Source organism: Phoenix dactylifera, chromosome 8 (assembly GCF_009389715.1).
Source record: "Phoenix dactylifera cultivar Barhee BC4 chromosome 8, palm_55x_up_171113_PBpolish2nd_filt_p, whole genome shotgun sequence".
NCBI lineage: Eukaryota > Viridiplantae > Streptophyta > Magnoliopsida > Arecales > Arecaceae > Phoenix > Phoenix dactylifera.
Genome location: NC_052399.1, coordinates 28,599,557 through 28,625,263, shown reverse-complemented (window position 1 = coordinate 28,625,263; position 25,707 = coordinate 28,599,557). Strand labels below are relative to the sequence as shown.

Below are 25,707 nucleotides of genomic sequence, written 5' to 3'. Positions count from 1 at the left end.
ACCGGAAGGAAGCTGGGATGGAGGCCTAAATATAGCGGCAACCATAACTAGTTTCAATTTCTAAATTTTTATACTATCAAATATTCAGATGGTATAACTTCTTGTCTCTTTGGCGAGAAGCAAGGGTTTTATTTTGTAGGGCATTGTTTGTTTGTTTCTAATATCATGTGAGCTAGGCTTGGTCTATCCAAAAGTTTAAGCTTCTGGCCGTATAAAGGTGGGGTTGAAAATTTGAAATTGGAATGGATATGGATCAGATACTAGTATATCCATCTATTTTTATTTTATTTGGTGAATACAGATACGAAAATGGATATGAATCATGTGTAAATACAAATTGGATATTAAAAGTATGGAGTTGGATAATTAAAATTATGATAAAAAAATAAAGTTATTACTAAGTAAATGATAAATCAAATTAATAATATATTAATATGGTCATATTTTTTAAAAAAAAATTTATAAGTGCTATATAAAATTAAATAGAGTTATAAATAAAATCGGATATTCGAATATGGATCAGATAGTTATATATTTATATCTATATCAATATTTGTGAAAAATAGATATGGATATAGATATTAGTTGAATGCTCAATTTCTATCTGTATCGTATAAAAATAGATCTGAATGAATGTTACCCGTCTGCTTTCACTCCTATGCCAAGGGTAGGGAAAGCAAACGTGATTAGAGCCTTTTTTCCGTTTAAAATTAAAGCAGCAAATTTTATACCTCTCACGTGAGTCTCACGTGATGACACTAGCGTATGGAATTGGCTGTCCCCTGTTCCTGACCGGACAGCAAACCTCCTCCGTGCGAGTTAGAAATTGCCGCGATCTCCTCCTCGCCTCAGCCGTCGCATTTCGCCTGTCGGCTTTCCCCTCTCTCAAGAAAGCCGAGGTTTTTAACCCGCTGAGGAGAGGAGGGAGAGTCCGCGCTCGGCTTTCAGATCTAGGGTTAGAGTTTCCAATAATATCGATCGAAATGGCTTCGGTGGAGCTCGTAATGGAGGAATTGCAAGCGCTGCAGAAGAAATTGGGGAAGAAGCAGTCTTTCGAGGAGGCCGTCTCCTCGATCTCATCTCTCCTCCGGGATCGATACTCGTCTTCCTCTCCATCCCTTCGCAAATCGGTAGCTTTTCATGCCTTTCCTCCCAAAACTCCGTTCTTTCTTCTAGTTTCTACTCCAAATTATCGTTCCCAGGTCCCTAATTTATAAGCACGTTTTCAGAAATTTGAATTCATGTATCTGCGCCGTGGTTGTGCTTGTGCCGATTTTTTTTGATTTATTGCAGATTTTATGGGTCATACATCATAAATTGCTTTGGCTATATACTCGTGTGATTGCTCGAATTCCAAAGAAACAGTTTTGAAGGGTTTTTTTTGAAGGAATTATCGAAATTGATTAAAATTATGCATCTTTTATGTTTGTTTGGAAGTATATTCTTAGAAGTTTCCCTCTTTTATTGGAACTTTTGGTTTCTTTAGTATTTGACAGATGTTGTTCATGGATTCAATTTTTCTATCATTAATATTTTTTTTGATGTTTTTTGTTTCATACATGGCAAAACTGATGGAGAAGAATGAAAATTAGGGCAAATCCAACCTGGTGGTTGTTCCTCCAACATGCTTTTTATCATAATATTTGGTATTCTATTGGAAAGCTTAAAGTACAACGTAGGGAAAACTGTACCACCTTTGTCGTTATCTATATTCTTGAGAATATAGAGCTAGTATTCTTGAGAATATAGAGCAAGTTGCTAGCTTGCTTTTCAATTCCTCATCCAAGTGAGGGCATTCTGGTTATCTTTTTTCTACAGCTACATTTGTGATAGATAACTAACTTTTGTTAAGAAAAAGTTTTGCCTCTCAAATCAATAGAAGTAGATGTCACTAATAATATCAAACCATCATGCTCCCACATATTACCCTTTGGGCTTGTATTCTTTGTTGATTCTCCAACCAAGCAAAGAGATTTTATATCTAAATTTATATAATGAGATTTCCGTTGACTGTCCTATATAATTCAAATATTTAAAGAAAAAAAATGCTACCTCCTTTAAGACCCATGTGATTTGATGTCTTTTCTTTTTTCTTCCTTTCGCCATCCTTAGTAATATCTGCCACTTCTTTCCTATGCTACCATATTCAGTCTCAGGTGAGCCAAATAAAAAGCGTAATGTATATTTTATAAAAAGCCTGCGAAAGCGCATGAGCAATAAGGTGACTCCAAACAAACCCAACAATCTCGAACTGAAATTGATGACAAATAAATATTAGAGATAAAATATTATGCAAGTTGTAGTGTATTGCAATGATGGCCATCATCCAACAAATAGAAACTTATGCAGGTGGAGGATGACCACCAAATCCAAAATAAGGAGGATTGTTAGGATCCTCCCCACATACAAGCACCTTATAGAAGGACTAATGGTATGATCCCAAAAGTAATTAATATTAGATCCCAATGATAGTATAAATGGAATATAAATATTTACTTTCTTTCTCTTTAATAACATATGTTACAGTTAACAATGTTGACTTTTTATTAAAAGTAAATTTCTAGACAATTTATTTTATAAAAAACAAGATATATCTTATAGATTCATGGATATACAACTTCTGGAGTAAAGGGAGGGTGACCTTTATGGGTGAAAACATTGAGGAAGCATATGGGAACTCAAATTGGAAGATGGATAATTTTCCTTGAAAGGATGTATTTAGAGAGCTTTGGTTTAGGTTGCGAAGAACTGTACCATAGGCAACATTCTTTTATTGAGTAATTGTTGTCAATGCTTTATTTGGAGTAACTGGATTTATGGGAGGTAGCGGACTCTAGTGGTTATGGAAGTTTTCAAAAGATTATGCTTTCTTGGGAAATGGGATGAACTTTTTAGATGTGCCACACTTTGTTTCCCATATTTATATGCAGGTAGCAATCTATTCTTTTATCTAGTTATTCCAAAAGCTTGTTGATTATTGTATCCTTCTAATTTTTTTGAGTGGGTGTTGGTTCTATAAGCAAAAATTAGCAAGAGTACCTTGACTGAGATGTATGATGATGGACCGACAACAGATGTTAATCCGGACTGGTTCCGGGGCTCGTATTGGCCGGCGATTAGTTCGATATGATCTTGGTGTACTGTACTGAGTCGGGCATACTGAACCATGGGAAGGGAGAGGAAGGAAGAGAGAGAGGGAAGGAGGGAGGGAGAGGGAGGAAGGGGGAGAGAGATGGGAGGCTTGCCAGACAATGGCATTGTGGTGGCAAAGAGGGGGGAGCAAGCGAGCATCTGACAGAGAGAGAGAGAGAGAGGAGGGAGGCTTATCGGTCGATGGCATCGTAGCATTGAAGAGGGGGGAGCAAGCTAGTATTTGATAGAGAGAAAGAGAGGGGGATGCTTATCGGCCACGACATTGCAACATTAAAGAAAGGGGAGCAACCAAGCATTCGGCATAGAGAGAGAGAGAGAGAGAGAGAGAGAGAGAGAGAGAGAGAGAGAGAGAGAGAAATTTACTGGCTGATGGCATCATGGCATCAAAGAGGAAGGAGCGGGCGAGCGTCCGAGGGGGAGAGAGAGAGAGAGAGAGCCCTCAAAGGCTCTTGAAATACCAAACCACTTGCTTTGTTGAACTGACCCGACTTGGTGTCGTTTTAGTTCTGTATGAGATAAACTGCTTGGCTTGGATCAGTTCAGCGATCGCTGTGTTAATCTCTTTAATGCATAAAAGATGATGACTTGTATTTTAGCCTTCCATTAAAGTTTGAAAATCTACATGATTGAGACATGAGTGTTATATGGATCCATAGGAGATTGATAAACTAAAAGATTATATTTCATTCTCTAGATGAAAAATCACTTTTATTAGCCAAATGCATGACAATTAAGTTTTCAAATCATTTCTTTTTTGGCTAAGCTTGAGTAATTTGCATGTGCTTTTATTGTTGATGGGTGGCATGGGACCTAGTAGAAATTGAGGGATTCACTTTGTCAATTGGGATATTGTTTGTTGCCATGCCAAGGTTCAAGGATAGTAAGGAGTTGGTATCTGAGGATATGATTGCAAATATTGTTTTTTTGACAAATGGGTTTGGAGGAACAATAATAAAATGGGATACTTATCTTTGTTTAAAAAGGAGGATTGGGGAGTGGGGGAATACTTGTCATAGAATGTAGTTTGATGTAATTTGGTCGGTATCAAGGATTTGAAAATATAGGGTAGTGTATCACTTAGACTTGCATAGCCAGATAAAACCAAGGTCATAAATTGTATAGCTGTGTTCACATGTTGAAGTTCTTTTAGGTTGCTGTGTCGGATTCTCCAAGACTCCTGGGCACTTGACACTCTTGTCCCATGTCCAACTATGGATAACCCTGATATGTGGCTTGTGATTTCTGGGATGAGGAGGGAAGAGTTTTTCTCTTACCTCTGAAGACCTGGAGAGACCTTTTGCAGTTACCTCATACCTGATGATCATTAATAACCTTATTTTCTCTGGGGAAATGAGGACTAGTGATTAGCACTTGTTGAATGAGATTATTAAAGTAACTTTCCAAGAAGAACTGATATTTGACAAGTTTGCCAATTATGTTGTGCTGCATTTATAAGTGGCTTAAATGGGCAGTTAGAGAATAAGATTTTTTTTGGGTAGAATGAGTTAATTTTGCAGAACAGGAACCTGAGCCAGTCAGCCAGATGAAGGTCTTATTTTGACTAGTAGATTGCTGTTCATTACTTCTGTCTCCTCATTACAATACTTTTTTAAAATGAATATTGCAAATTACACCTCTCTTTTTGCTTTTCATTTGAATGTCTTTGCAGGAGAAAATTTGGAAAGAAATTTTGAATTGGCCTTATGTTTTTGATATTGGACTTGCCTATGTTAATGAATGTCTGTTTTCTACTGGTAATTCCCATTGCTACTTAACTGTGTAAAAGGAAAAAAATTCCTCCAGGTTGTCCTCTGGAGTTGGTCTAGCTTTGTTGTAACAGTAAGGATTTCTGTGTTCTTTACTTATATTCGTGAATCTTTTGCAACTTAAGAATAGGTGGCCTCTCTTTGTAATATTTGGCTTGAATTTTTTAGTTAACAATGTCTTTCTTAGATACTTTTGAACTTTGCCTGACTCTTCTCTTTTTGATAATTCCTATGTAATTTTATTAACTTTTAAGTTTATTTTATTTGAATGAAATTATTCTGTAAATTTTATACCGGTCTAACTGTTAGCTTATACACTATGTACTTACTTTGTCTATTTTTTTTTTTTATTCAGATTTATTCTACTATTTGCCGTGTTGCAACTGTTCTTCAGACTAGATATACGGCGACTGGCTTCTGGCTTGCTGGCTTAAGGCTCTTTGAAGAAGCAGAGGGCCTGGTTACTGAGTCCTCAGAAAAGGAGCATATGAAGAAATGCATTGCTAGAGCTCGTGAGCATCTACATGAAATGGAGTCTGAGATTCCAGTGTCAAACAGAGGACCAACAGGTACTGCTTCCATATAAAAGAACAGATTGTCTTATTGTGAATAAGCTGATGATCTTGTGCAAATTTGATAATTTGGCTAATGTTATACCAGGCATTTGACATGTGTTTCCTGCTCATTCTTTTTATAGAGTTTTCATGTCCAAGGTCAACCTGCCCATTCTTTATGTAGAATTCTGTGGATGATATTCAGTTCCCGCATTTAAGCTGATGTCATAATAGCCTATTCTGCAACTGAAGTAGGGAAATGACTGATTTTGGTGAGTGGTTTGCAAAGAACTTAGGAAGCTCATTTTGATATGAGCTGTAGAGTTATGCTAGTCAGAATATAGAAAAAGATGATGCAGAGTGCAGGGCGTATATGATCCCCCTGCAGAAAGTTCAGGGCAATTGGAATAGGAAAGCTGGAGTTGTGTTAGTGGTTTGCAAAGAAATCATGAAATTCAGTGATATAAGTTGTAGAGTTATACTAGTCAGAATGTAGAAAAAGATGACGCAGAGTGCAGGGCGTATATGATCCCCCTGCAGAAAGTTTAGGGCGATTGGAATAAGAAAGCTGGAGAGGATGCATCTATGCATATGTATTGGTTGAATTAGTACCAAAGTTGTAACTATAGGTGCGGAAGAGATTTGACAATGCAACTTGCATGTTGGTTCTTAATAGAACTTACATTATCCCATAATATAGACACATTTCAACTTGTCAAAGTTTTAAGTTTCACCGGACAACTTAGCTGCTGAAATTTTGCAGATTTTCATAACTAGTTTCCTGGTTAGGCAGCATTTTTGGGGAAGCTAAGGCTTTGAATACCTATTTTAAATGCTAATTATTTGTGCTTCATTTTTTTGATGCATAGATAATTTCTTACATTTTTTTTTCCTTTTTTTTTTTGCTTTCTTCAGATTCTAGGTATCTTTTTGAAGGGCACTTGACTGTTGAGCCTGAACCTGCACCTCCTGCATGGCTTGTGGCACAGAATCTACTAACAACTCTAGCTGTAGCACAAGATTGGACTTCTATTCCTGAATCTTCTCGAGGTCAGGAGGAAAACAATGATGCAACTGAAAATGCTAGAGTGACTGACGTTCCTGAATCTGTTCGAGAACTAATTAACAATATGCAAGAAATCGGTGGCTTTCTGGACCTGGATAATGTTATTGAAGCTTCATTGCAGGTATGAGCATGCATTTTAATTTCATGGAAACACCACATGTTTCTTTTAGTTATATGTAATTTCTTGTAAGACTAAGGTTAGGGTATAGAATGCTTACAGTGTATTGGTAAAGTATCCTCTTTGGATGATTACAACTTAATTTCTAGGTCTTTCAAGAGAGAAGAAAATTCTAGAGTTGGGGAATTCATATCCTAAACAAATGTCATTAGTCTAGGTCTCTTATGTGTTCACAAATTCAGCCGGACAAACATGTTAAATCACGGGAAAATATATAGATTTTAGCAGTAGTTGATGTGCCTAATTTAGATTTAATTTCATTTCTGAAGGCGATCATTAAAACCTACACATCCTTCTCATGTTTCCAGGAAATTGGTGCTGGGGCGCAGCGACCGCCACCAGCCTCAAAAGAAGTTGTTGCAAATCTGCCAGTTATTAATGTAACTGAGGAAGTCATTGCTAGGTTGGGCAGAGAAACACACTGTGCTGTTTGCCAGGAGAACTTTGTTAAAGATGACAAATTGCAGGAGCTACCTTGCAAGCATCTCTTCCATCCCCCGTGTCTGAAACCATGGCTGGTGATACAGCACTTTCTTTGTTATTGTCATTAGTAAATTCAAGTACTGGAAAATACTATCAAATGATTTCCTGTGATCATTTTTATCTTAGCTTTCTCTTTTACTGACCTGCAGGATGAGCACAACTCCTGTCCAATATGCAGACATGAAATGAGGACAGATGACCATGCATATGAGAGCTGGAAAGAGAGAGAAAGAGAGGCAGAGGAAGAAAGGAAGGGTGCAGCGAATGCTGTTCGGGGAGGCGAATACATGTATGTTTGATAAATAGTTATTGAAATAAATATTGTTGCTGCGTAAACATCGTCGATGTTTGTCTTGATGATAAATGTTCAAATATTTACAACCACCCGGCAGACCACGTCAACCCACTGAATTGCAGTCTATTGCCTTCTTTGTTTCTCTCTTAGATTTCTTTTTTTCTCTCTTTTTTCCTGAGTAATTGGACAGGTTAAACCTGGCTAGACGTTGGAGCAAGAGCAAGATCAAACCTAGGTATCTTATATTAACAGAATAGACAAACAAGCTGGCACCCTTTCTTTGAAGGGAGAAAATGGCACTGGTTAAGTTGGAACTATATTTACCAAGCATGATTGCGAAATGATGGTAACTGTGATACAACCTTCTTAAGATCAGATGTCAGGAGGAGCCACAAGATTAATGAAACCATGATCCAGCAGTAACAATTGATAGCATCTCCTAATGCACGAGGTCGAGAATCGCATCCATCGCTAATGTCGCTGAACTGCAGCAGCTATGATTAGAGGGTCTGATATTAGTAGGTAGACTGCCAAGCTTTTGGTGCAGGAGTTATGACTAGAACTGAGTATTGAACAGTCCTCTGTGACAAGGGTAGTTGAGTACTCTGATAAGAAGATGCTAATATTCAAACTAATGAAAGAATGGATAGAACCTGTATATATAAAGCATAAGTTGCGACATGTACTTGGACAGCTTGATCCTGTTCAATTGAAGAAGGCATTCAACTGGCATTAGAAATAAAAAAAAAAAGGAAAAAGAAGATAGAGAGAGGGTTCAAAAGTCCTAGGGTGCCTGCAGTAACAAAATTCAGATCCAGACTAACGACAAGGTAAATTGAGGCTAGATTTCTCTCTCTCTCTCTCGATCACTAATCCATCAACCAGACTTCTTGCTCTTAAAGTTAGGTGCTGCAACTAGCATGGGAAACATCCCACTTCAATACGCATCCATGGCAAATCTTAGATCCACACCTGGAAAAAAAACAGCAGGAATAAGCACACAACATGTTCGTAAACATAATCCACTACAAAATCAATCTTTTCATTAGAATTTCTCTTAAAATCTGCAGAATGCTTCTATCAATTATGTTAATATCGTAAATCATCATTATACTTTCATTTCTAGTTCATCCTTCTCCCTTGCGTGCAGCTATGCGCTAAAGTATCAGAAAGTCACTCCAGAGGTGACATGTTGTAATTGGTAGAACTTTATTAGCACTATCATATATCATATCTCAAGGTGCATTTGGTTCACAACTAAAGTCAGGTTGGAATGAAATTTGAATACTAGGAGAGAGTCGGGATTGTGGTATTCCCATTCCTCTCCTAGAATTGAAATCGGAATGGAACTTCTACCAGCCAAATAATTGGAATAGAAGTCATTCATTCTCATTTTGATTTAACCACTCAAACTCTCCCAAACTAAATATACCCTAAAAAAAGTTCTCGACTCATCCATGCATTACTGAGATTGAGTACCTCCTGAGAATTTTCCCTGATGAGCAAGTTTCTCACATTTTTGTGAGAGTCATGCTCTTGCTGACTAGCTTGTGAACTTGGGTCCAAAGATATCTGATCGGCAACTGTGGACTCACAGCTTCCCACCAGATCTCCTGTAGTTACTCCGGGCGGATGCCCAGTAGACTAATATTTGGTTTCCGAGGTGGCCGTCACGACGAAAGGGCATGGAAGCAGTTGCTGTTTTGGAACATCTCTGTTGACTCGATGCCTCCATGCGGATCTTACAAAAGATTCTAGACACTAGAAGATTCACCTCTCCATTTCTTGGTGCGGAGGTTATTTGGCATACTTCTCATCCATACTATATTAGGAGGAGCTCTTCTTCATTGGAGAGTGCTGAGAAGTAGAAATCATTGTTGAAGAATTGAAGTCCACATGCAGGCTTAGAGAGATTTTCTTTTTCGCTTATTTCGGATGCATGTAATAATAGACAACATCGCCAACATCTCTCTAATGATCCAGCAATAAAGACATTTAAGTTGAATACTGGCCATGTGAATCCTAAAACCAATGTTAACTCGCACTTGAATCATGTCAAGATCGTGATAAACTGCACCAAAAATTGCAGCAAGGTTGCACAGTCTCTAGATCGAATCATGCAACATTTACAACCTGCCCTTGAGGCTCATGATAAGCTGCACTTATAATTGAGTCAAATTGCAAAAAACCTGTTTAAGTCACATCCAAATTTGTGCCAGAGTTGAATAAACCTGTCAGAAAATGAATCAAAAAAGACATTAAACTTTGCCTACTGACTTAGAAAAGGGTCTAGACCCATGAATTCTAGCAAAATAAACACTTTTAACTGATAATTGGATCTAAAACATTAAGCTAATAGAGTGAGTAAATAATATGTAGAATAGCCTGAAGCTTAACCAGCAACTATGACCGAAATAGTAGACGTTATTTGTCCACTAAAACAGGTTACGTTATATCCATACGATAAAAATAAAAAGTGACGAGGAAAACGCGCTTGCTTGCGTCATTGAGAGGGAAACTGGGATTTCCAAACCCGAGAAATTGGCATCTCAGCTCACTCTCGGGCACCTCGTACACCAGGATCTGTAAGAATTATTTATGGGATATGATTATAATAAATAATTCATGAATAAAACATTCACTAATACATTTATTCATGCATCAACTATGATCGATACATTCACCATAAGCATTACAACAACCTGTGTCAAATATATAGTGGATTTGGGCGCTCTAGCCATAATGAATCCTATTCCGACTGTAATCTTTTTCAATTACAACATTTTTATAAGCAGAAAATTAGTAACCCGGAAATCATGTCAAACCAAGATCAATTGATATCCAAATAGAACATATTCGAACTTCTCCTAGAATGGTTATCGATGCGAAATTCAATTCAATAAGTAATTTAAAGAAAAAATTTGTCAGTCACGTACGACGGAAAGATAGTTTCGTTCTTCAGAGTCATTCAGAATCAATTGCCATTACTTTCAAAAAAACAACTGCTACTAGGAATCAGATTCCATTCCAACTCTACCTATGTTATTTCAAGATACAAACTGCAACTTTTATGTTCATCCAATCAATGCGCTATTTTTTCTGCTTGTATTGGTGCTATTTACTTTGATCGTTGGATCAATAGGAATTTCTTTTGATCAAGCAATATTCTTTTATGCAATGCATTACAAGAGGGCCTCCTATGGATTTCTCCAACTCAATGAATTAAGATTGATCGGTCCTTTCTTCTCCTTCATCACAACGATTCTTCCCCATTCAAGAATCATTGTTTTTGTCTTCTTTCCGTCTCTTGGTCCATCCATATTTATTAAGGAATATCCATGGGCTACATTGATATCAACTTGTAAGAACACAAGCAAACATATATATTTAGTCACACCTTGGTTATTTGCCAAAAACATCTTAAATTTTTATACAAGACTAAGACTATGAAATCCAAATAATATCTTCTAGTTAGCTTTTTTAAATAAAATTCTGATTGTTATGCAACCAAATCAAAAAATTTAAAAAAAATCAATCAACTTAACATTAAAAATACTAATTTATTTAGATGGATTGTCAAAATGATAAATAATAGCTGTTATTTACAATTTTCCCTCTAAAACTGTTATTTCCATTGCACAAGAGCCATCAAACTGGAGAGAACACTTCACGGCCAGCCATGGCTACATACAACATAATAAAAGGCCTCCAAAACCACCTACCAGCCGTTATTTTACTATCATATGCAAGAAAAATAGATTACTACTATATAGAACCATTCACATCTGTTGCAGGTTATTCATGACCAATCCCACCATTCCAATGAAACTCAAATTCAGAAGTTCGATGGCTTTTTCTCTCTCTTTGCTTTCCTTCTCCCCACCATTCTCTAATTCCAAATGCATGAGATACAGTATTAAATTTAAACGAGCCATCAACTTGTGACCTTTTTTATTTTTTTATTTTGTTGGAGTCTGAGAACATAGAAGCTATCCTGCAACTGCATCACGAACGAAAACCAGAGATGAGATCGAACCGATTAGGCAAAGAACGAAGTAATTATTTTCTTTCTCTTATGTGTAGCTATGCACTATATTTAGATTTTGGACTGCGCTAAACCTTGATGAAACAACAATGAGAATATTACAAGTGAACCCCTAAACAAATTGGGGCCCCTCTATTATCAAAAACAGAAAAAGAAGAAGAAATTACACATGCCGTGAAACAGTGGATGTATTCGAAAAACCATTGACCATTTTTTGTGGTTTTTTCTTATAATTCGATAGGCTACAGTGAGGGCATATGTATTCCAACCCGTCTGTCTTTGCATAGTCCTGTAATTACATCAAATCGAACACAGGTGTAAGAACATTTTAGGACAATCAAATCCTACAAATAGTTACAAATACTACGACATGCAAGGTACTTTGTATGCGTTGTTTAACTCGGAAGAGTAATCAAAAGATTTTAACAATATTGAAACTACCAATATATAAAAGCAAGAGCTCTCAAGGATGCTAGTAAAATGGACAGCAGATAAAGATGTTTCAGATTGTAAAGCAATCTGCAGGAAGCTAACGCACCTTGAAAGTACCGAGGCCTTGTCGTCGATCGCAACCGAAGTGGGCCCATTCACCGCATAAGCCGCAGTTAACCCAATCACCAGGAGCGCTACTGGTGAAAGACTCAATATACTCCAATATCAGAGTTGATTTTGAGAACAAAGGGGAAGCATCAAACAAAAAGCAAGGAAAAAAGTTACTACATACCTGTGACACAGCAAGCAACACTCTCCATCCACATCATCATGTGCTAATTCATATTCCAGCAAATAGGTTTCATAATGCCTTTTGAGGGTATTTCCTACACCCTGAAAAAATATACAGGAAAAATGAAGAAAAAGGAGAATAATTAGTTCTCCAGCATTTTTGTATGCATGACTCCAATTATGACAATAGCGTCGATATGAAATATAAGAAAATTAATTCAGATAAAGGTTATAAGGTTCGCCTTCTCCATATCGGACTCTATACCGGTGCCATACTGGTATAGTGTCGGTATATCTAGCATAGAGGTCAATTCGGTGTACCGAGTACCGAGCCTCATACCGAGTCTCGATTTAATACCAATTCGGTGTGTACCAGCACAGCAAGCCATAGGTCACTTATTTAAGTGTCTGTGATAAAAGAGAATCTAATTATCCACATCTGAACAACTTTTCTTATATAACTATGATATCATTTATCAAAATAATGAACATAAGTTGCACGCTGTTCATCCTTTGTTGACATCAGTCTCATAGGCCACCACTACAAAAACCCAAGGAAAACAGCCCTCCACCCACTGGGCCCCACCTCACAACCCACATGCTGTGCCAGCATGTGGTACCAGAGACTAGAACCTGCAATTCCTGGACCTCCCATAATTGATATGCCCAAAAAAAAAAAATATACATGCAATGAACTCTAAAATCTAGTAAGTGTTTTTAAGTCATAGTAGATCTGCTATAATTTTGCATAAGCTATAAAAATGCAGCTTGGTGTGCAGCAGGCACCGGCAACTAATAGCAACATGAAACGTATATATACAAAAAGAGAAACATACAGTCATTCTATTGATCATTGTATGGTTGCGCATCTTTGAGAAAACTTGGCCTTTCCAATTTATGCCATTTCCAACATAAAAGCCTCCTCTTGACACCACCTGGCGCAAGAGATACTTTGAGTCATAATTTCAAAAAGTAATCAAGGAGAAACATGATAGCCATAGTAAGCCTGTAAAAAATATGCACAAAAATTTTCCAGATAAAGGTTAACCTCTCTGTACAAATTGTACAGGTCCAGGCGCTTTGCGTTTAGTATGGCATCGGGAAATTCGGATATCCCTCCCTGGGGGACAAGCCGGCTGTGGCCCCTTTGGATTAAAAACTGCATCACATCCCTCAGGAAGTCTTCCTAGAGAAGACAATTCAATAAGCTTAAATAAGCATATGATTGAGCTTCTCACTGACAAATAGATGGTTCAGAATTGCTTACTTCAGGACAAATTTGAATGGGCAACCGGTTACAGCCATGCTTCTTCATTGGCAGTGGGTTCAGTGAAATTATCTGTTGAGCATGGAATGAACTGGACAAGGATTTTCTGTGTGTCGATGGGGCAGCTGGCATTGAACTATGCTTCACTGATGGAACTATTGACAAGTTAGGCTTCACCTGGTTCCCTTCATATCCATCAGTTTCAGGTATTCCTGAAAAAGGCAGCATTTTGTGCTTCCGAGAGTGAGGAATGGGCCTCATTGCAGTGACCTTTGATCTTTGCCTCATAGGCGAGATGGTCAAAGGAGACCTTTCAAACGATATCTTTGCCCTCTTGCCATTTTTATCGGCATTTGCGCCAGCCACCCCATTTTCACCAACATTATTGATAGGGGTGACAGGATTTGATTCTAATCTTGGTTTGGACCTTTCTTTAGTTACAGAGGAAGACCATCTCGGCAAACAAAATTTGGCATCATCTTCCATAGGCAAATCTGAGCCCCGTCTTGTACAGAAGAAAAGAAGGCGATCTGAATCTTCTTTTTCGAAAGCAGCAACAGGAGTACCCTGAATACTTGCAATGCCAAGTGTGACCAAGCTACGATAAGAGACTTCAGGTGCAAGATGCTTCATAACCTGTGATTCATATGAACAAGCAACAAGCAGGCCATTATATAAAAAATATATGTCAAATTCATTGTAGGATTTAGGAACCAGAAGCCGAGCTAATACTTAGGTAGCAATTTATGTTAGCATCAACAGCCCTAGCTACTGAATATATAATTTAGCCAGCAGAGTTCTCTCTACCTTGGGATTACAGTAATAGCAAGGCAGGAACTTATTTCAATTGTGTCACTCAAAAAAAAATGCTATTGACGAGTTGACCAATTCAGGAAAACATTGGAAAAAGATATAAGAATATATGATGTAAGAATCAAAAAAATCAGTCAATATTGAGATGAGTGAAAACGGGAAAACAAGATAGCAACCTGGGCAGCCCAAGCAGGGACTTTCATGCAAACTTCAAAAGCTGGTGCTCCACAAGCTATGGAAACAGAATTTAAAGGCTCAAGTCGAGATGGATTGCTTTCCTCATAATTTGGCAGAGCATGAACTAGCTGACTCTTTTCAATGAGTTCATTCTTGATGTGGGATTCCAAAAGCTGCAATTGAGCACTTAATGATTTACCAACATGAAGCTTAATATCTCACAGAAAGTCAAATAATACTAAAAGCTTGTACCTGATCGTCAAAACAAGTCTGTGCACTACCAGAGACCAAAAGTGAGATATGAGCAGAACTGCAAGTTGTGATATCACAACGCATCGTCACAACCCCACGAGAAAAAGTCCCAGCTTGAAGGGGCGGTGGCGCAGCACTGGCAGAGAACAAATCCCATCAATGAGCTCACTGTCTTATGATGTCATTGGAAAAGGGGGAAAAAGCAATAATGCCTCTACCGTTCATAATAAAAAGCATGATAATAAATAAATAAATAAAGATATAGCTAAACTTCAAACTTTTAGCCCATGTTCATTTCAGTTCATAAGAGTTTATACACACCTTGGAAAACCCAGGGAACCAATCAACTGAAAAAAAATGTCTTCCTGTTATTTTAAGTTGTTAAATGTCAAAGTATTTTGAAATTTAAAAGATTTAGGCTAGGAAATTTTCATATACATGATATCTTTGTAAGTAATTTCAATTTAAATTTCCTTCAATAGGTGATACTGTTCTTATATGGACATTTGAATCGATGCTATGCATGTAAGTTAGAGACATTTGTGACAGTTTCTGGATGGAGATAAGTGCAAGAGTTTTCCTTGAGATACTGCTAATTAGCATGCGTTTATTATATGCAGAGTATCCACAGATGTATATCTACACTAAATGCCCCTTATACTTCTCTCCCTAAAATAATGAATTGGAGAATGACAGTTACAAGGGACATCTAACAATTATGAAATGAAGTATGAATAGACGCTTAGTGTAATACCAAGCCCAATTATCAAGTTCAATCTTAACCATTCATATCATCTAAGCATCATCAGCACAGGGCCCATGCTGGTGGATCTAATAGAGTAGCCAGGGATGCGGCTGGCCTGCATTAAGGCCAAGCAATCCTCAAACACTTCATATAACCTCATCTCCATTAGTAAGAAAGTTCTAGAAAAGAGAGAAGCCACAAACCCAAATAATACAAGTAGTTTCAGAAATTAAGCAATGACCTAAATCCCAAAAGAGCGCAGAAGCAATTGCATATCCAAGTGCAAAAATGGGGCCAATCACTACTGATTTTTGCATGAGAATAAGAATACGACTGCCCTTCTATTAAGCATATGAGCCACTATAGACATCTTTCTTTACCAATCTTACCATGAGGCATCGGCGGGTCAGATTTATCATAATAACAAAAACATAACAGCTTGTCGAAGGAATGAGAATGAAAATGACTTGTGGATAGAGCAGGTAGACAATGATTACAAAAAAAATGCAACACTATCTCAAATCCCAATGCATCATTGGTGAAGGCCATGCTTGTAACCTCCACCACAGCACTAGAGACAGCTTAAAAATATACCTGACTCGGTTATGAAGTTTACTCCCCCGAATCTGTAAACAGTAGCAAAAAAAATGAGTAAGAGGAATTATAATGCAAGCTACTAATGCCAATACAAAATGCCAGGCACAAAGGGGAAAAGAAAAATAGCAATCAGAATAAAGCAAACCAAGATATATGTCAGGACGTAGTCTTAAGAACTGGATCATCATTGATTTAATCTCCTTTAGTTTAGGACAGCTGTAAATTGTTAATTACTTTGTCTTGGTGAATATATATACACAGACATACATTCATACATACACACATATATAAATACAGATTTACAAGTATATATGTATGCAAGTATGTATATATGTTTGTATACATGTATATGAAGAAAGACCATGGCAGTTCATTCCAAGTCCTGAGTAATTGTATGCCTTTTTGCCCAAGTTGAAATGCTCCTGAAGCTATATGTTCAACACACATGCGAAGAGGCTGTAGAGGAAAGGCTTGGTAGCTAAGGGAGGAATAAAGGGGGCAAAAAGCAGAAGCTAGGGTCAGGAAGACAGTGATATCGGTTGACTTAATATCAACTCTAAGACTCTTTTTCTCAAACCTGAAGCAGTTCCTAGGAAGAGGGGCCCGACCAAATAAACAATCTCTACTAGCTGAAACTTTTATATACACTTTGCAACTAATAAGATGGCATAAGGTCTACATAGTTTATGTCACGATGCCTCTGAAAAGCGTTGTTTATGGCACCATTCTCATCATAATGCGGATACATATAATGAAAGAATGCAGACCCTTATTGGATTCAAGATAGCGAATGGAATTTGGTCAAAAGAACTAGGACTAAAAAGTATAAAGAAAGGCAGTCATGGGAGACTTAAAGTCAGTTATAAAATAATGCAGGGAAGTACCAAAGATAACATATCGTCTCCCTGAAATTTCAATCTAAATCCCATGAATCATGCTTCATATGGTGAAGGAAGAGGTGTTGTAAACGCATTATATTTTCCACCACCTGCTGTACTGACTTGCCATGTTAAACGTGCATGTTTGGTTTCCATAAGAACTTGAAAGCATGGAGAAGAGTGTACAGGGTGTAGGATTAGGGCAACAACAAGTACTTCATTATCTAACGAGACAAGAATGTAATGGCCTGTGGGTCCATGTACTAGAAATGGAAGGACAGGGTCTGCAGAAAATAATTTCTTAATGATATATAATAAATCATAAATATGTATATATGTATGCACTAGTTATAATGAACATACAAATACACGCTACTATTAAAGATTTTAGATATAGGAAAATTTTAAAAAGACTTTATGGATTAGGACCTAATATGTGTTCTATATAAAATTGTTCAAGATTAATTTGGTATATTACGTTCTTAATCTAGACAAGCTTAAGTTTTATTATGACAAGCAAATTGCTATGAATTTCAATCTTGGAGGGCGTGGGACTCATATTACACATAAAACTATAAAATTCACAAGAAGAGTCCCCCCCTTGGACTCCTTAAGAGTTCAATAATTTTTGGGTACTTTTCTATAGAAAGCATGGTTTAAACCTCTAAATATAAATCTACTTAGAGTTATCACAGCAATTGAAAAGTTGGAAACAGTGGTCACTTTTATAAAGTATTAGGATATAGTATACATTGTAAATATATGTTACATCAGGTACAAAGGGTGCTTTGGATTGGAATTGGCACATCCACCGTGTTGGGATAACCTTGGGGGATAGGGCAAGCATCTATTTTATAGTTGGTAGGGAATGCCACGATTTGGAAGAAATTTTCTTTTTGAAAAAATATGGCATTTATAATGGGTTTAATATCTTAATTTGCTTTGTAAGATAGTATAGGAAAAGCAAATGAATTTAGAGTAGCATCGGTGAAACATGGGTTGAAGTACCAAAATTGGTATGCCTGAGGTATGAAGAGGTGCAGTAGAGTGTTGTACGCTACTATACTAATACACAATATTCCTCTTAGTGCAGACACAACAAAAATAAGATGTTATACATATACTGGCATGGTTTGGTAAGGTTGCTCCATTGTGCAGAGGTCATAAGTTCGAAACATTAAAATAGCCTCTCCACGGTAAGGCTGTGTGTCTCTAACCTTTCCCACACCCCACAATGGGGGCAGCCTTGTGTATTAGGCTGCCCTACCATAAGTTGGCATGGTTAGGCACCAAGGGGTGTACCAATACAAGCACCTTAAGGGTACAATACAGTACAGCTAGCACAAACCAGTGTGCACATACTTAAATCCAAGAGTGGAAGCAACGAATGTTAGTGTACATGCACTAGATATATTTTCTGGAAAAAATCTCCCTCTCCCCTCCTCGATTGTTATACTATGTATCATTCTTTATAAAAGATCTCTTATTTGCTGCATGCCCATTGAAACTAAAAAACACTTAAATCTATTCTTTACTAATTCCCAAGTGCTCGAAGACTCCATGTCCATCCTGAATTCAAACTATTTTCAGATTTACTACCTGCCATACCTGTTTTCAATCAGATATATAGTAAAATCATCAAGGAATCTCTCAAGACTCCACCATTCCATTTTGAAGATTTGAAACACTAACTCATAGGTTTCATCCACCTTTGTTTTAAAAATCCCCTAAAACGTTTACAATGCTATGAACTACAATGACTTTGCCAAATCATCCTAAAAGGACAACTGAAAAATGAGATAGTGATTTTCCAGCTGAAATTATAACTAGACCATAGTGATAGATTATGAAAAAGACAGGGATCGACAACGTTTTTTGTCTATACATGTTAGGCAAGAAGTGTTAAACTCAACCATAATGACACAATAAATTAAAAAGATTCTGTAACTTGAATAATTATTTTTTCAGCATACTTACTTCAATATTCAGGAGGGCATTCAAACCGTCTTCTAAAGAACCCAGCAGACATGCATCCTGGAAAATAAGGAAACAAATAGCCGATAAAATATGTATTATGATAAGTTATGACAAATGTTTATGAAATAGATACGGAATAGATTAGGCTAAGCAGCAAGGAAGCAGCAAGGAGGGGGAGAGGGTAATTATATAAACTCAAGCTCACCAAGGTGCAGGGCAGTCCACAAACCAGAAACCTCATGTCCACATCCTCATCATAAATTTTTATAGCAGGAAGAGCTTCAGATGAGCCTTCTTCTTCTTCTTCGCCCATATCCTTCTCTGCAGGAGTTATATTGATCTTTGGAGCATCTCCTAGTAGACGGGGCGCAAGCTTACCACTAGCCTTCTGGCCATTATCTGGCAAAACATGATTATTCCGTACACAGTATAGCCGGAAAGATGCATGTGCAAGTTGAAAAGCATCCCATGTATGGCTATATGAACTGAACCCAACAAAAAGCTGACATTAGACTGCATGAAGTTCCTTGGATGGAGGAAGAGAAACAGATTAACAAATGACCATACCTCTGTACAACTGATAGCAATGCTTGGCGAAAGTGCGAAGCAGCATAAGATGAAAATGCATTCTTCCAATATATTACATATGGTACCCCCTGACAATTTAAAAAATAAAAAATAAAAAATTTGGACCACCACTTGGCCTATTTTGAAAGTGAGAAATGGGGTGCTCTCTGAAAAATAGCATCATTGTCATATTCATAACACAGTGAAAGCTCAATGAGCAGAAATATATTGAGAAAAAGGTAAGAATTGGTAATAAGATCATATAAACTGTCTTAATGCCAAAACAATAGAAGGGAAAGGGCAATCAATAAATAATAGAAATTGCGATCAAAATATATGAGCATAAGTGCCACCAAAAAATATGGATATTTCAAAGACAACAAGAAATAAAATCTACACATTTCCAGCTCCTACTTGTAAATCAAAAAGATCTAATAAAGAAACAAAAATCACCAAAAAAAGCTGGATATTTCAAAGAACACAAGAAATAAAATCTGCACATTTCCAGCTCCTACTTGTAAATCAAAAAGATCTAATAAAGAAAAAAAAATCACCAAGTAGTAGGAAGCGTGATATTCAGTACATATTTGTAAACATTCACCTTGAAGTGAAGTGCCTGTGCAAGTTTTTCACTGTTTGGGACCTCCAAATAAACCTGCATCAAGATTTTAGATGGTCAGATGCCAGAAAATGATATGTTCTAGAAGTACCAATACTAATACTTGAGTAAATTTATACATGTATTTGCTCATATATAAACACAAATGTACGCATGCATGTGGATAAAAACAGATGAAAATAAAGATAGAGTCACATAGTGCAAATTAATGAAATATTGCAAAAACTGAATGTCACTATACTATAATCAATCACAGTATAGAAACCTGAAATCAGCATAGAATAAATTGAAAGGGTAAAAAGAATGATTTCATTTGACACCCGATGATTTCTATACATTAACCATTCCAAAACACGAAACTACGAAAAAAGATCACTTAAATTTGAGTAGTAATGTCATTTTGAACCTAGGGAGAAACTAGATTATTGCTCAAAGTATGTGACTGATTTATGCAACTAACATGGGTAAGCAATTCCTATCCAACAATCCGTTGCTACTACTAACAACCACTATAGATATGATCAAGTAGAGAATTAGAAAAACCTCTCTTAATAAGAAAATTATAGCATTTTCAGGGGACATGCAATTATTATTTCATGTCATAAATGTTGAGCTGCCGTTATCAAAAGTATCCCTACAATCAGATGTTCCATCAATGAGGCATCACTAATGCCTAATTCTGACTGCCAAAACTAGACTATCAATAATACGATAATAAAGATCAAAGCATGGTCCTAAAAACTCAAATACGCCCTTCAAAATATAGTTCATATGGGCTACTAGAACCCAGTATATGAACAACAGGAACATAAATAGCATGATAGCTACCTTAAATGGCATGCTTAAGGACAGTTAATACTGGTTCAGAAAACCCATGGAACAATTGGAAGGGTTTAAATGAGTATTGATATTAAGAACAAATAGATAGAGATTGTCCACTTACATCTAGAAATATGAAGCTATAGGGTAATCCATTTTGATTAATATCATACAAAACGTACTAAGAAATATGAAGCTATAGGGTAATCCATTTTGATTAATATCATACAAAACGTACTAAGCGAAGGATTTATAAACTGGCGGTCAATACGGTACTGTCGTAATTGTATCATTCCAATGCAAAAAGCAACACGAGTACTGGTGCTAGAACACCAAAACTAGTAACACTGGTGCATACCGACCATACAAGTTGATACCGGTCAGTATTGGCAGCACCGTATTTGATCATACTAGGTCAGCATCCATGACTTTTCAGTCTATTTGATACTCTAAGTCTCCGCATGTACCAATCAGTACCGGTACAAATGAGTCCCCGCCGCCTTTCATCTTGCCTTTGTTACGCAAGACGCCAACAAAGAACCTTGGCCCTCTCGCTTAAGGGTTTGGCTAACTTGAGGATGTCACGTGGAAGCTTTCCTAAATCCATTTTTCGGAGCCGGGATCAAAACGACTTATATCATACCAACACTATACCATTCAAGTTTGGTATGTACCATTGGTATCGGTACCATACCAATACCATACCGTGTTGACAACTAGCATAGGTTTTGGTGCTAGTTTTTAAGCTTTGTACTAAGCAGAAAATATGCCTATAAAAATCACTATCGCTAGAAAGAAATATTTGAATTTTCCTCTTTTTTCTGATAAAGAGGCTCAAAGCTGACCTAATTTATTAAAGAATGAAAGAATCAGATGCTTTATGTAGGAGTAAAGAGAGAAGGCTTATAGCAAGGAATTAAGCTGAAAGGAGTATCACAACTATACCACAATTCATCCTATTTTTCGAATTATAGCAAGCACCCCATTTTTAATAAGGATTAAATTATTTGCATAAGATGATGGATGGGGGCGAAGCTTTCCTAAGAAAAATACAATCATTCCTCTCTATCAGCAAGCAACAGCAAGTTGCTAGAATCACCTGATCTCGTCTATTTTTAAGAGATCTAGGGATAAATTTTCTTCTCTATTTAATCCATTAATCAAATAAGGAAGAAGCCCTACCTTTGATAGCCAACTTGCACCTGAGTTCAGTCTAAATAGATTTCGAGAAGCTGCAACTTAAGAAAGATGGTTAGCAGTCTCTACCAGACAGTTGCAAAGAGAACATCCTCCTGAGAGCTGCCAACCCTTTCGGGCAAGGTTCTCCTATTTATATATCTTGTTTTTTATGAATTCAACATTGGCCTACTTCTTTGGATTGATAACTTGAAATCAGCAGGGAACCACCTTAGTGGCTTCATGTTCCAAAAACACTTCTATAAATATCAATATAACTAGAAACATATTGGGTAAAGATAAAAAAATTGAAATCAATGTTGGCCTATTTCTTTTGAGTTCAGCAGGAAACAACCTTACTGGCATTATGCTACAAAAACAAATGTTGGGCATGGTTTAGGTCCACGGTGCACACTGAGCGCATGAGTGCAATCAATAAGCCTTAAATTTGTTTTCAAATCATTACATGGAGGTATATCAACATAAAATCTTCATATTTATATCAATATTCTAACTGATATATTTTCATACAATAGTCAGGGCACTGGTGCTTTTGCAAGTAATGTTGTTTAAAGACATTTTAGCAATTATAATCTTGTAACGTGAATTTTTGATACCATATCTTTATGAATAGGAATGCATGTTCGTGGATGTTATATAGAGGAGGTGAATCAGGGTCACCATGAAACATATAAGATAAACTTTCCATTAATAGCATGAATGCACAATGATGTTGTAGGGAGAGGAAAAGCAGAACAGTGCGGTCAGCATTGCATTTGTTTTAACAACTCCCACTAAAAGCCATATTTGTTAAAGGAAATACAACCCAGCTGGTGTACAACAAAAAAGATGAAGGCATAAATTGGCACTTCATTTTGCAGCAGGAATAATCTTCTTCTTAGGGCTCGTTTGGTTCGCAGAAAAAGGAGGGGGGAAAGTGTGGTCAACGGGAAAGTAATGAAATGCCTCTTGTTTGGTTGGAGTTTTCAAAGGAAAGAGATGGGAAAGTTGTATTCCCATGGGAATATGATTCCCACATTTCATGGGAAAGTCTTTCCCATGAGAAACATGGGAAAGTTACTTTCCCATGAGGTGGGAATCACTCCTTTTTTATTTTTTCCCAAAAAGACCCTTCAGCATTAAAGAAGCATTAAAGAGGCATTAAAGACCTAATTTTTATTAAGGGCATAATAGGAATTATACATAACTTTCCTAGGAAAGTGGATGGTCAACCAAACATAAGCATTTTGGAAATTTGTCACTTTTCCATGGTTAACCAAACATGCCAAAAGTACTTTCCTAGGTATCCTCTTCCTAGGAATCTGATTTCCAGGAATCATATTCCTAGGAGGGAAAATACTTCCCGCGAACCAAACGAGCCCTTAGGGTATATCCATAACATTTCTCATATAAAGCAAGCAAAACAAACCTTTTTTTCGTGCAAAGGAGAAAAACACTACTTACCCTCATTATATAGCATACAATTACCAAATTACTACCACAACAAGATATCTCTCGACTCAAAGGATCACACAGATGCATCATTATCTGGAAGCATGCACACATGCATGCATGCAGGCAAGGCAAATGCATATACAAATACCAAGTTATGACATTAAAGAAGATCACCATAAAGCATCAACTGAATCTACTAACCATTAATTTGAAAGCACTATAGCATTCCATTCCCCAAAAACCATCATCACATTAGACTATAGAAACAAAGGGAACACCAAAGTAATGAATGCTGGGAATTGCAGAATGCTTACAATGGTAGGTAATGGAGGACTAATAAGCGAGCTAAATGCCTGGGGGTCCAAGGCATTGAATGTTCCCCAAGTAAGAGAGCCAATTTCTTCCTCATTTTCAAGCTGCTCCCCTTGGAAGTATAGAAAATTTGGTTGCACTGATTTCTGAACTTCAGAATATTTCTCAAATGTAGGATTGTTAAGTGTCTGAACCTGCATCGAACAACGAAGTGGAGGCAAAAAGAAAAAAAAAACATCGATTAACAGGTACTGCAAGATATCCAGAGCTAAAACCTATTCATAAACTAAGGACACAAAGATAAATACATGAAACTACACCAACCTCTAATCTCCCGGATGAAACAAGCTCGGGAAATGGATACAGAGACCGCTGCCTCGCCTCCCCGCTCTGTCTATGGGCGAATTTCCCGCACAAAACTGCGAGGAGACTGCAGTTTTGCTTCGCGAAGCCCTGAACATGAAACATTATACACGCATGACAATGCCAAGAGGAGAATCTGCGAAGCCACTTACTTCGTCCTCCGCTATACCCAAAAATCCACACCGACCAACAACTACAACCACCAAAGAGAAACAAATCCAGAGTCTCACATTCTCTTCCCCCCAAATCAAACCAAATCCACCCAAACCACCACCAAAACGATCAAACCTTCCCCCAATCGCCCCGAGAATACCACTAATCGAGGGAAAAGCGAAGAATCCGCGGCTTTTCCGGCGAGGAACTGCTCCGAAGAACAAACCCTCGGGCCAGAAAAGGGGGGAGATCGGAGGAAGAGTAAAGTAACGAAGGAAACCCTAGCAGCACACAATCACCGACCCGGCCTCCCCGTAAAGATCACACATGAGGCATAAAATAAATAAACACTACAAAAATAACAACACACTAATCATCGAAAAGGGGGAGACAAGTATTTGCATCCATCTATATCCATCTTCGAAAGCCCACACCCAAATCCGAGCCCAAACGCGATAAAAATCCCACCTTTGCGTCGCGTTTTCGCTGTCGCCGAACGAACCCAATGCCCTCTCTCCCCCACACGCCGAGTCAAACAAAACAAAGAAAAAAAAAAAGTTGAGTAACAAAAAAGGGAGACAGAGGGAGGGGATTGGAATATTAAACAATTGGAAATCTCTATCTCTCATCAATAGAGGAAACTGGAAACAAGAATTAAGACCAAACGTGATTAAAAAAAAACAACAAACAAGTGGAGATGAGGAGGACACAAGATTCTATGGAGATCTAGGATTATAACTCGGTATTACTATCGTTGTTAGAGGGGTTAAAATATAAACCGAAATAAAATGACCAAAAAAAACCTATTACTATTATGCTGCTGTTCTGAATTTTTATTAAAATGAAAAAAAATGTTGGATTTCGACGGTGGTTTTCTTTTTGGGATTGGTTTTTTTTTTTTGATTCGATTTATGGGCGACCGCCATTATGGTATGACTGCAGTTATTGCACGAAGTCCAATCTTTTTCCTGCCGCGCTCTTTGCCTTGGTCGATCGGTTGGATAAATCAAGATCAAGATCGATAGCGCTTGAAAAGTTGTTCGTAGGGAGCTCTGGTTCGGCCGCTGGTCTCCAGGGGTTAAGAGCTGACGAGCTGGCGACCGCCGGCTCACGTGCATGAACTTTTGACTCACGTGCATGAACTTTTGAAGGTATTTGAACTTTTAAAGAACCTTCTATTATCTAAGCATATATACCAAGAGGCTAACGGAGCAACAGATTGAATAGTCTTTTACGTGACTAACCATTCTGAAGAAATTCTATAGTTGAGAGAG

The 25,707-nt window shown here is 37.4% G+C and overlaps 2 protein-coding genes across 2 annotated transcripts; one reads left to right on the top strand and one right to left on the bottom strand.

The window, feature by feature from the left end:
• Window positions 1-840: 840 nt before the first annotated feature.
• Window positions 841-7,644, top strand: LOC103712582 (E3 ubiquitin-protein ligase AIP2). The gene is made up of 5 exons (XM_008799142.4): window positions 841-1,130; window positions 5,275-5,488; window positions 6,389-6,660; window positions 7,026-7,235; window positions 7,350-7,644. The coding sequence occupies exons 1-5, from the start codon at window positions 984-986 to the stop codon at window positions 7,497-7,499; spliced, it is 993 nt and encodes a 330-aa protein (XP_008797364.1). The 5' UTR covers window positions 841-983; the 3' UTR covers window positions 7,500-7,644.
• A 3,890-nt stretch (window positions 7,645-11,534) lies between these two features.
• On the bottom strand, window positions 11,535-25,437 carry LOC103712581 (AT-rich interactive domain-containing protein 4-like). The gene is made up of 15 exons (XM_008799141.4): window positions 24,242-25,437; window positions 23,920-24,111; window positions 20,138-20,191; window positions 19,537-19,625; window positions 19,175-19,454; window positions 18,970-19,026; window positions 16,112-16,143; window positions 14,773-14,908; window positions 14,520-14,693; window positions 13,531-14,166; window positions 13,312-13,449; window positions 13,100-13,198; window positions 12,265-12,365; window positions 12,079-12,169; window positions 11,535-11,829 (listed from the first exon to the last, which is right to left on the bottom strand). Exons 1-15 carry the CDS (start codon window positions 24,383-24,385, stop codon window positions 11,704-11,706), a joined length of 2,349 nt encoding a protein of 782 aa, XP_008797363.2. The 5' UTR covers window positions 24,386-25,437; the 3' UTR covers window positions 11,535-11,703.
• Between the last annotated feature and the right edge of the window lie 270 nt (window positions 25,438-25,707).